Raw genomic sequence first — 12500 nt, 5'->3', positions numbered from 1 at the left:
CAATGGATCCACTGTAGTTATTTAGTCACTAGCTCCCATTAAGACCTGAGACCTGCAGCTTCTACAAAAACCCTGAACGTTTTCTGGAGAAAAAAAAAACCTTTCAGTGGTGCTCAAACTTTTTTCATGTCAAGGATCCCCTAAATTATCTTTGGCCGTGGACCCCAATCTGAACATATGTTGTTCAACACACACACACACACACACACACACACACACACACACACACACACACACACACACACACACACACACACACACACACACACACACACACACACACACACACACACACACACACACACACACACACACACACACACACACACACACACACACACACACACACACACACACACACACACACACACACACACACACACACACAGAGAGAGAGGGGCCCTGTAGCCCAACTGTCATGGGTTGTAAAATGATACAGACCTGACCTTTTTTTCCCTTCCCTTTATTCTCTCTCTCCTCTTCTATCAATCTTTCATTTTTACCTGTCTGTCTGTCTGTCTGTCTGTCTGTCTGTCTGTCTGTCTGTCTGTCTGTCCCTCCCTCCCTCCCTCCTGAGGAATTGGCCCAGCCCAAGGCTGATTATCAATCAGGTGATATAAAGGTCATCTGTGTATCACCATTTGAAGTTTTCTTTAAAAAATCAGCAATTCCCTGTCTGACTTATTATAGGCCTCTTTCTATTTGAACCTTCTCTTGCACTCACTTATGTGGGGTGGAGAATATTAAATGTGTGTGTGTGTGTGTGTGTGTGTGTGTGTGTGTGTGTGTGTGTGTGTGTGTGTGCGTGTGTGCGCGCGCGTGTGAGTGTGTGTGTCAGAGAGAGAATCAGAGAGAAACAAAGAAAGAGAGAAGGCTACAAATTGTGCTGTGAATTGAAGTTCAAGGTTAGAGTTACTCCCATAAATTCCCTGTGTGTGTGTGTGTGTGTGTGTGTGTGTGTGTGTGTGTGTGTGTGCGTGCGTGCGTGTGTGCGTGTGTGTGTGTGTGTGTGTGTGTGTGTGCGTGCGTGTAAGAGTATAGGCCTTCTATCAAGGGACCAGTGTGACATCGGGCTCCCGCGCGTTGCTAAATAAAACGGCGGTGCCGGACGAGAGACCTCGCAACAAAAGGCGGAGCGCGAGCGACAAATTGCCCCAGCGAGAAGCAGGCGGGGGGGTTCAGAGTTCAAATTGAACCAATAAGGCTCGGGTCAAGCGCTCGGAATGATAATGTTCAGACGTTTTTATTTTTATTTTTTGCAAAAGGAGAATGTTGAAGAAGCCCCACTGCGGTAAAAATTGACAGTACAACTGTCAATTTATTGGCAGTTGTAACTCAGAAAATGTTACAAATAAAAACAGACTCTCACGGGTCTGTAACTCTGAGCAGAAGGTGGGTTGAGTGTAACAAAATCTCTACTCAAATAATACTGGGTTCAAATAATAATGACTCAAGAATAGAAGAATAAAAGAACAGAAGGCTTTGTTGAACGTCCACATTAGGGCTATAGGCAACCTGAGGCACGGTGCCAACATTGACACGAGGGAGGCTGATCACTGGCACACTGGCATAAGTGTGTGGGAGGTTTATTCTAGGGATGTACCGATGAGACACTTTTGGCCGATATCGATATAACCATTTGTGCCATTCTGAAAAAATGCTTATAAACTCTCAATTAAAAAAAACTGTTGACTCTTTTGAAAGCTTCCCCAGAAAACACTGATATAATTTTCAGCCTTTGTCATAACAAAAGGCTTTTTCAGGCTTTTTAATTTATTTTTCAACATAATTAATCGGCCTAATACTGATATATTATTTTATCGATCACAATTACCGATATATCGTTTTAAGGCCAAATTCGTCCGATACCGATGTGTTTGCCGATTACTCGTTTTTTCATCAATCACTAGTTATTTATTTTACAATAAAATGTAGAATTAAAAAAAATTCAGTTAAATTAAGTCCACTCACATATATATAAATTACATCCTGCACATAATTACTACATCAATTAATTCAAACGGCTAACTCTGACGGTGGAGGGAGGGAACGAGTCTAATGATCATTACATCCTGATTTTAAATAAATATTTCTAAAGAAGAACACCACAAAATGAAGGTCGTCATGTTCAGGAAAATTAAAACATGGCACCTCATGTCCAAAAGGTACAAGTGGCCCGTGTTCGGGGGAAGAAAGCCGGGCCGAGGAGGTGATAATAGTCACTGCTATAGTAATGCTAGCTACATATATATCATTTTGAGGGTCCTTTACGTGAAAAGGTTTGAGAACCACTGCTGTCCGGAGCGGTGACCACCAGACCACTGTCACTGTCACTCAGTTACATTTGTACCCTCAGAGCAGAGTTAAATGACACAAACCGTCTCTGTCCGGTGGATATATACCTCATATGTCCAAAACTGTTCCTTTTCAGGATCCGAATTTAAACACAGAAAAACCTGTGGATCTGCTATATGCCGATGCTTTTGTGTGACACTGCAGTATATTCATTTACGTTATATTAAGTTAAAATGTGGATATAAGAGGTTTCTGCCCGACAATAACAAAACGACTCTCTCTCTGGGTAGAGAGTCATAGAGTCCCCAGTGACCATGCAGCAGTGTGCCCTTCAGCACCACTACCCCCTCTTGTCATTCCAGGCTCTTAGCTGCCCAGCCAATCACACGAGCGGCTAATTGCCTCTAAGCTGTGAGTTAACCAACTACATCGACTACACTAGATGTTCATTTGGCATTCAATACGCGGCCCCTGGCCCCGCCTCTGGTCCCGTCTGCTCAGACCACTATACCTAATGAACTAACGTACATTTAAGGGTTCATCTTTTACACGTTCACACTTCATTTAAGTTGAAAAAGAGTCATTCTGAAGCCAACATACCCTCTGGTTCTTTTTTCTTGTCCGTGTCAAAAATGAAAGGTTCTTTCTTTAAATATATCCGTCTAACCACACAAACACGTAGTTAAACATTGTAATGGTTTTAGTCGTTATTTTCTGATTCAAATTAATACACAGCCTACATTAACTGTACTGGGAACGGAATATTACGTCAGGCAGAAACCAATCAATATTGTGTTGCATCGCAACACATTGTGAGCTTATATGCTAGTTTGGATTTATTTTTAAAGTAATACTCTCTACGGATATTTATAAATACTGAACCAATGAAAAAAAAACGGTACGAACCCGCAAACATGACGTGAAAGCATAATGTTTAACAAGTAATTGTGACATATCGTCTCTGTCGGGTGGAAACCTCATTACTTTTCAGGATGGAGCAGTAGAGTACATCATTAAAACCAAGTTAGACTACACAGACAAGAGGTTTCTGCCTGACAGCAACGATATATTAACTGCATTAATGTGGCACTTTTGGACATAATGAGGTTTCCTCGCCACATGCGGCAAAATCTTGCTAATACCCAAAGTGTGTGTCATCCTGCTAAAGATATCCCGTTCCCGTCACAGATTAAGGGCCACTCGTGTGACGCAACACACCGCAGCGGTGACGCCAAGGCTTTTCTTAAAAGCCTTTTTATCCCATTGCCAATTTAACATTTCAAAAGCCCCACCAGAACTAACCAGAATCCAAACAAGTGAGTCAATATTAGAGTTGGAAGGAGTCAGAGAGCCACCATAAGACCCTTATTCATTCTGACATCAGGCCTGCATTGGAGATGGATGCGCCGTTCTGTACTGGAACAGACTGCACGGCTCTATTCAAGTGGTGAAAGTGTACAGTACAGTAATTGAAGAATTTCAACCACTTAATTCCTTTCTTATGTGTAAAATAGTGGAAGTACCAGCGCTGCGACACGTTGTGACTTGTGAGCTTGTAGGTCTGCTTGTTGGGGAATATTCACCTATTTCTGCTGAATGTACGCCTACACCATTTGCCTATTTTTTCCAGATATTCACCTACGGTATTTCATAATCTGCTATTACGCCTTGCCCAGAATAGGGATGCTAGGGTTAATGAATGATGCCAGGTTATGTGGGGTGAAACATCATATTGGCATTGTGTATTCCATTTGACTTGCCTGCCATTTCCCTGCCCTTTGTTCCTTTCTTCTCTATTCTCTTTAAATAGAGAGCTTTTTGACACAAAAACTTAACTTCGCCCACTCTCCTACACCGCTAATCGTCTGCTGTGACAATAAAGTTGCTTCCGATTGTGATCTTTTCAACTTGTTAGCGCCACAATAGCTGTAATTAGCTCCTCCATCAAGCCCAATACACACGTGAGGGTGGACTCGCGGGATGCCGCTGTATGCAAATGCATGTTAATCAGGTCGCACGTAGATAAACATGTCGATTAGAGACATCTGTTTACCAGCGCTGTCTGGGAGCATGTTGCACAGAGGCTCAGAGAGAGACAGAGAGACAGACAGACAGACAGACAGACAGACAGACAGGCAGACAGACAGGCAGACAGGCAGACAGACAGACAGACAGACAGACAGACAGGCAGCTACCTTGTCTCCAGAGGCACATTGCTACCCAGCACCCAGCTGTCTTGCAGCGGGACGCTCTCGGGGGGCGTGGTCTGCAGGTCGGCTGGTGATTGGCCGGCCGCGGGGGCCGGGCTGCCAGTGGGAGGGGCTAGCTGCCGCGTGGAGTTGAGCGTGTGGCCGGCGTGGTGCGAGGAGCTCAGCGATTGGTTGAGGGCTGTCACCGAGGGCTGCTGCCGGTGAGGGGGCGGGACCGGGGGCAGCGCCGAGTGGTGATTGGGCGGTTGCTCTGTTGATCAAGAAGGGAGAGGCGTGGTTAGAAGATTTATATTATATTATATATATATATATATATATGTTGTAATCAAAAGTAATAACCAGTCAAATTAGAATAATACCCAAACCACAGCTAAATCACAAATGACGTCCTCAATTCTCTGCCCAAAATCATCAAACACACAAAGCTGGGCATAGGAGGGGCTAGCGCCGCTCAAAAAATGAAAAATCAAATGCCAGATCTACAAGCTCACAAGCTCAGCTGTTGCAATATGATGCATTGTGACCTTGTAGATCCACTCCACTGTTTTGGCTCGTAATTTGAATTGACTCCCATTTTTCAGAGGCTATATGACCATTTAGGGAGTGTCGACGTCTGGTAACCCCTGGCGTAAACAAGCACAATGGACCATAGAAAGCAACAAACAACTGCAGCAAAGCACCCTGGGTAAAATGTGTGTGTATCCGCGGGCCCTAGGCAGCAGTGTGTTTATGGCTGGCTTCACATAGTGCCTCGTCGGCACTCACTCTCTCAGAAGCTCTTCCAACTATAATGTGTGCACACACAATGACACAATGACAGCCATGATGGACGGGAAGCAGCATTTCCAATTATGTCAGAGATGACTAGCATACTAAGACCTCATGGCAGCTACAGTTAAATACAGACAACAACTTGAGTATAAGAGTCTGACCATCGAGAGGAGAGGAGAGAAAGAAAGAAAGAAAGAAAGAAAAGAAAGAAAGGATTTGCTGCTAAACGCAGTATCATGCTGTTTATGTGCTTTTCAGTTACCGATTATAGTAAGGAAAAACAACATTTAGGCCTACAATAGGCTACTAGCCATGCATTTTAACGGAGAAAAACTCCACTTCCTGCCTGTTCTTTTCACCGTTGTAAACGTTGAGCGCTACAACATATTCATATAGTCTAGCGGGTCGCAAAATAGTGACTGTCTTTTGCACTCCTGAGCCGGGTGAGCCCTGACACTCTATACTGCAAGTTAAAGCCACGATCCAGAACATCAATTATTTAAAGTTTGTCTGTTTAAAGACATAGCATGCAACTTTGCCTAAAATTATACTTTTTTCCCCTTTTTCATGTCCTTCTATATCAGCACCAGCAGCAGCCACTGGAGCATACAGTGTGTGGTGGTGTATACCTGAAGAACACAGCCTCTGTATTATGCTGTTTCCACTGTTTGTTTTGGTACACAGGGATGCTTTTGGGGCAAAAAAAACAAACCCTGAAAACATAAAACACCAGAATAATGCATGCAGGTAAATGTGTTTCTGCAGGTAAACATCACCACACTACTGTCAGTGCCTGATAAAATTATTATTTTGATATATTAAACACTCTTTGAGTCAAGTATTTAATAACGGTATCAGGTACGGTCGCCCCTAAACCATCTCGCCCCTCGGTCTTTGCGCCGACCGCTCGGTCTGACGGTTCTTGTATTCTTTATTTTGTTTTACTGAGAATAAGGTTAGAAATAAGTTTAGGGTTAAGCATCGTTTTACTGGGGTTAAGTTTAGGTATAGGGTTAGGTTTAGGCATAGTTTTACTGAAGTTAAGGTTAGGAATAAGGATAATTTATTTAGGTTACTTTAGGAATACCACGCCGCGCAGTTCCGCCGGCTGTACGCCTGGGGCGAGTTGGTAAAGGGGGAGTAGTTTGGTATTCGTAATAAGTTAACTAAATTGAATCTTGCGCTTTGTATTTTCATTTCCTGGACATACTGTACAAGCTTACTTTCTAACTGCCTTTGCACAATGTTACTCTACAACTCCATAAACTCCAGGTGAACTGCATAAATTAGCGTGTTGTTGCTAACAACCTCATTCCTCATGCAAAACAAATGCAACAACCTGATGCCAATGACTCCCACAAAACAGCTGGACAAGGTTTGCTGTTTAAACCCCCATCATGCAACACAACACCGAGGTGGTGCTGTCGAAGCTAAATGTACACTCCGTCGCACCGCCAGACAGGGCCGACAATAGCAGACATACAAGCTCACAGTGGCAACGACACGGTGTGAGTTTGTAGGTCTGCTATTGTCGGCATGTATACGAATCAAGTTTTACTGACACACAAATGAAAATGAAAATTCCACCTAGAAAAAAATTAATTCTCAACTAGGCTCATTGAATAACTTTTCTTTTATATATTAATTCTTTAACTGCAATTGATTAATTTCCCTCTCTTCCTTAGCTTCTTTTATATGGTCATCTCTTGCCCACAAGTTTCTTTCCCAATTATTTTTTGTAAGTATTGTTTATTATCGTACATCTTTCTATAAGTCTATTCTTCCCTCAGGGCTAGCGGGTGGGTGGGTGGGCATGTGTTATTGTCAGTTTTGTTTTGTCTTGGATGGTGTTGGTTTTTTGTTTTGTTCTGTTTTTGTGTACTATATAAAAAAAATCACCTTCAATGTTAAGTGCAGATGGAGAGAGGATCTCTCTCTCTGCCCTAGCTCTCTCTACTCTATGTCTCTTCGTTTCCATATGCTGTTTAGCCAGCCTGGTAATTGTTCCACTTACACGAACCTCCGAGGCTAAATGCAACACACACACACACACACACACACACACACACACACACACACACACACACACACACACACACACACACACACACACACACACACACACACACACACACACACACACACACACACACACACACACACACACACACACACACACACACACACACACACACACACACACACACACACAAAACAATGTACAATAATGTTCTCTAGGTAAGCTTGCAGGAGCCGTTACCAATCTGTGTGCAGTGCAGTCATAGCAAAAATATTAACAAACTCACTACAAGCAGAGTATCTTGAGTATCTGTACTTATCTGTAATATTTGTAATTTTGGATACTATTTCAAAAGGCAAATGCTATTCCTTTTACTGCTTTTATAGCGAACCTTTTTAACTCAAATCTTCACTTCTGAGGGTCCCTGTTGGAAAAAAAAAAACATTTTGAGATGGTGGTCCGTGGCCAAATATGCATAGTGTGAGGTACTTGACGTGAAAAAGTTTGAGACCCGCTGATGTAGCAACATACGTTTCTCAGAAAACTGTTAGGATAGAAGATTTAATGGGTTTACTTTAGAATGCTTTTTGGTCAAAATGTTCTCAGGTAATAACATTCCCAGAACAGACACCAAGTTGAGAGTGTTTAATTGGACATTACCTTCAGCTGTGTTTACCCGTCAAAACGTCCAGGCAGACAGACAGACACATCAATCAGTCTATACCTGACACACACAGATGGTGTGTCATATATCTATCTACATTATGTGTAATATGAGTGTGTGAGTGTGCAATCTGAGTGGGTGGGTGACTGAGTGACTGTGTGTATGCACGTGCGTGCGTGCGTGTGTGCTTGCGTGCGTGCGTGCATCAGCAATCTAGTATATAGCCAAGAAACCAGGTTTCCTCAAATTGTTTAAAACATGGAGAAATAAGAGCTTTCTGCCCGACAGCAACGATACGTACAGTATTATGTTCTACCATCGACTGCACGACGCAGAAACAAAGACCAATAGGCTCATGTGAGCGTGACACATCTGAGAGTGCTTTCATGTCAATGCGTTTTGGTGGTGTGTTTATGCCCTGTTCATAAACACTTACATGGACTAAATGACATTGTGTTATGATGTCATGGGGGGGACCTTTGAAAGGGCCAATAACGTCCTTGTGTGATCATCGTGAGAATGTAACAGTCGTGAGCGTGAGATATAAACACAGAAATCATGGTAATGGATATATCGTTGATGTCTGGCAGAAACCTTCATCCTTCATCTCTCCATATTTCCACATTTTAATGTTTATGTTGTAAATTAATGATCTTTGTCGTATACTACAGTGGCACACAAAAGTAGCAAAAGTAGCCAATCTACAAGCTCATCGTGACCCATTGTGTGCTTGCTAGCTTATGCATATTTCTGTGCACATTATTGTTTCTTGTGGTGCAGGAGCACATTGTGTGTGTGTGCATACTGCATCTTAACATAATAATATTAACTACATAACATTGGATCCATTGGAAGACAGATCATTTATTACATTCCCTGAAAAGTAACAGTGTTTGACTTACATTATGAGTTTTCCACCCGACAGCGACAGTAATAGGATTTGCTACACTGCAGTCCCTTCGCACACGTTTGGTCTGAAACAGGCTTTACGGTTACACTTATGACACGATTCTAGGTGGAGGCTACAGGATTAGTAATAAGCATCCAGGTGTTACATTTATTATATAGTTAGGGTGCAGAGCTTTAAGGTTAGCGCAGTAGGGTTAGAGACAGGGATGTTTACCAAAACATAGCCGATATGAAAGCTGTTTGTACTACAGGGCAAAGAGATGTGGTGTAGAGTGGAAACAAGAGCAGACACAGTTGCAACTGAGGTACGTTTCTAAGTGTAGAGAGTTTGAGTGAAGTTTAGGTTGGGCCAACGTTTGAAAATGTCCTCCCTGAATAGATGGTATAACAGAAACGTGCGTGTGTGTGTGTATGTGTGCATGCGTCTCTTTGGGGTTCAGCTGCATGTTATAATCCGTCTCCTTTGGATGCTGGCTCACAAACTGAGACACGTAATCTCCTGGCTCAATCACACTTCCAAGTATTATTTCTCCCTCTGTCTCTCCTTCTCCCTCCCTCTCTCTCTCTCTCTCTCTCTCTCTCTCTGTCTGTCTGTCTGTCTGTCTCTCTCCATCTGTTGTCTGTCTGTCTTTTCTCTCAATTGTTTGTCGTCTGTGTGTCTCTAAGCCCATTTAAACGCAACCTGCTGCTGTTCCAGGTGGGAATGTTTCCCCGTTATTTATCTCACCCTGCTGTTCTGTGTTGATGGCACTGACACAGAATCTAGGGGGGCATATATGTTGTGCCCCCGTTGAGCCCAGCAGAGGAGGATGAATCCATGCCTGGTATTACGTGCATTCATGTTAACGTCACTGGATGAATCCATGCCTGGTGTTACGTGCATTCATGTTAATGTCACTGGATGAATCCATGCCTGGTGTTACGTGCATTCATGTTAACGTCACTGGATGAATCCATGCCTGGTGTTACGTGCATTCATGTTAACGTCACTGGATGAATCCATGCCTGGTGTTATGTGCATTCATGTTCCTGTCAAACGATGAATCCATGCCTGCAGGTGTTACGTGCATTCATGTTCCCGTCACAGGATGAATCCATGCCTGGTGTTACGTGCATTCATGTTCCTGTCACTGGATGAATCTATGGTGCAACGCCCATTTATGTTCTTGTCACAGGATGAATATATGTTGGTGTAATGCCCGTTTATGTTCCCGTCTTTTCCTGCCCACAACACCAGTGTCCAGAGGTGCAAGGTAACTAATATAAGTAGGTTACATTTACTCAAGTGTTGTACTTAAAGCTGCACTAAGCCTATGTAACTTTCCTCTTCTACCACAGATTTGAACCCGGTTTAATAATAATAAAACAATTTAATCTTGACGTTTAGGTCAAAGTCCGTCTCAGATACTGCATGCATCTAGGTGAGACATGGCCTTTGCAGTAGGTACTGCATGAGGACGAAATGCATGCACGAGCAACAGAGCGCGCAGCTGGCGTTCACAGAGCGCTCGTTCATGCGATGCAACAGACAGTCAAAAATAATTCAGGATCTTTAAAAAAAATAGTGTAATTTGCTGGAAATACTGATTTGTGTAAGATCGTGAAAATCGTATCGCAAACCTATTATCATGATTTTTTTTTAATCGTATTGTGAGTTAAGTGAATCATTGCATACCTCTCACTGAAAATATATTATAAGCCAGGTTTTTAGTCGCTCCCTGTCTGAAGAACCCTATAGCTATAAAGATTAACCTTTTCAGTTGATTGATAATATACCACCCTTACCTTTTCATGTACATTTAACTGTGTTTATGAATCTAGAATATAGCACAAGCCACAAAGCAATAAAGCATACAACTGATCCAACGCCAGTGAACCAAATGAGCGTGAACAGAAAACAGAGTAGTCAGTCAGTCTACGCTCACTGTACATGTACATTTAACTGTGTTTATGAATATATTCTTCTCCTCTCGGGGCGGGCGTGAGGGTGGGTGGGGACAGGGCTCGTTTTGTATTGTTTCTGTTGCGTCGGTATGTGCTGTATTTCCTGTATTTTAAACTGGAAAAGAGAAATGCAAGACAGATTCAGCTTTTCCTTATGGGAACCAGAAATGTATTGCCAGGAGGTCATATTTTTTTTAAATCTAGAAAAACCCACGCACACACCCACACAAACACATGCGCTGCACTTGCACGTATACACTCGTGCACACACACACACACACACACACACACACACACACACACACACACACACACACACACACACACACACACACACACACACACACACACACACACACACACACACACACACACACACACACACACACACACACACACACACACACACACACACACACACACACACACACACAGGGAAATACCTGCAAAAGACAATGTGCAGGAAAGTATGTATCTCCCAGAACGCTCATGGAGCAGGAACAATTTCCGCTCCATTCCATTGTAAATACGTCCTATACTCAGTATACTGTACGTTTCAGAGGTCAGTGTGAGCACAGCGCTCTGCCAAACAACACAGCAGGACACGTCTCGCCTAGGAGAGCCAGCAGCGGTCCAAACGGTCTGATGTTACTCTCCATCACTCCGCTAAAATAGCCCAAACTCCGCGGTTGGTTTGACACAACTCATTTCCCTCCTCTGGATGCCTCGCAGCACATCCCTCTGCAAGTTAACCACATTATTAACCCCGTTCTGTGGGCAACATCCAGCCAAGTTTTGCGGATCTAGCGGCTAACGAGCCGTGAGCTCTTGAGTTTGAGCTTGTCAATGTGAGTTAGTAGATCAGGTATTCTATCACCTGAGAGAGCTCAATCATTATTACAAAAATATGAAATGCCTGGACTTTAGGCTGCCCTAAACCGCCTAAAGGGCTGTGAATGGGGCCTGAAATCGATTTAAATATGTGAATAATTTCAAAGAAATACTGGCAGCCGCTGGACTGGCCGTGGGGCGCCCGCAAAATCATGTTCACAAATTGGTGGATGAGTATCTGTTACTGGTAGTTATGCCATTAAACTGTAGAGGAGAAAGACAGACACCAGGGAGGCTGAGAGGGAGACAGTGTGGAAGAGTCAGACAATGTGTAGTGAGACAGTATAGTCTGAACTCCACCACGGACACACATGGACACACTAATGTTAACGACATCGTATTTTCAACGTCAGATAGAATTTCGTTTTGTTTCCAGCGGGAAGAAAAAAAATAATAAAAGAAGAATGTCCAAATGTTTTCTTTGGCTAAAAATGTACCTCCCACTCGGTTCAAACACAGAGCACAATCCCTCTAAATACTTCTTCCTCTGCTCGCAACTCTAAACCACTAACAAGGAAAAAGTGACCGTGCCATCTTTCTCTCTGGACTGAGAGCCATGACCTCGCTCAGTACCGCACGCACGCACGCACGCACGCACGCACGCACGCAGCTTCTGTGTAGTATGAGCTAGTTTGATGTACAATAAATCCCCCAGCCGTGATGTACAAGTACACGACCTGGACATGACGCTATTGGCCTATAAGTCACAGGAACTTACCCCCAAATCCACCCCTTGATGCCGAGTGTGAAGCAGGAAGGCATTGGCATTTTTATAGTCTTTGGTATATGATGACTA

At 43.2% G+C, this 12500-nt stretch overlaps 1 protein-coding gene across 5 annotated transcripts in view; it reads right to left on the bottom strand.

Moving 5' to 3' along the window:
• Nucleotides 1-12500, bottom strand: part of tenm3 (teneurin transmembrane protein 3) — a 363756-nt gene that overhangs the window by 205848 nt on the left and 145408 nt on the right. For all 5 annotated transcript variants that reach the window (XM_080757108.1, XM_080757110.1, XM_080757109.1 and 2 more), the window contains exon 3: nt 4491-4755. In XM_080757108.1, coding sequence (XP_080613234.1) covers nt 4491-4755 — 265 coding nt within the window. The remainder of the gene's footprint in view (nt 1-4490; nt 4756-12500) is intronic.

Source organism: Protomyctophum bolini, assembly GCF_963924005.1.
Source record: "Protomyctophum bolini genome assembly, chromosome: 3".
Lineage (NCBI taxonomy): Eukaryota > Metazoa > Chordata > Actinopteri > Myctophiformes > Myctophidae > Protomyctophum > Protomyctophum bolini.
This window is presented reverse-complemented; position numbering and strand designations above follow the sequence as displayed.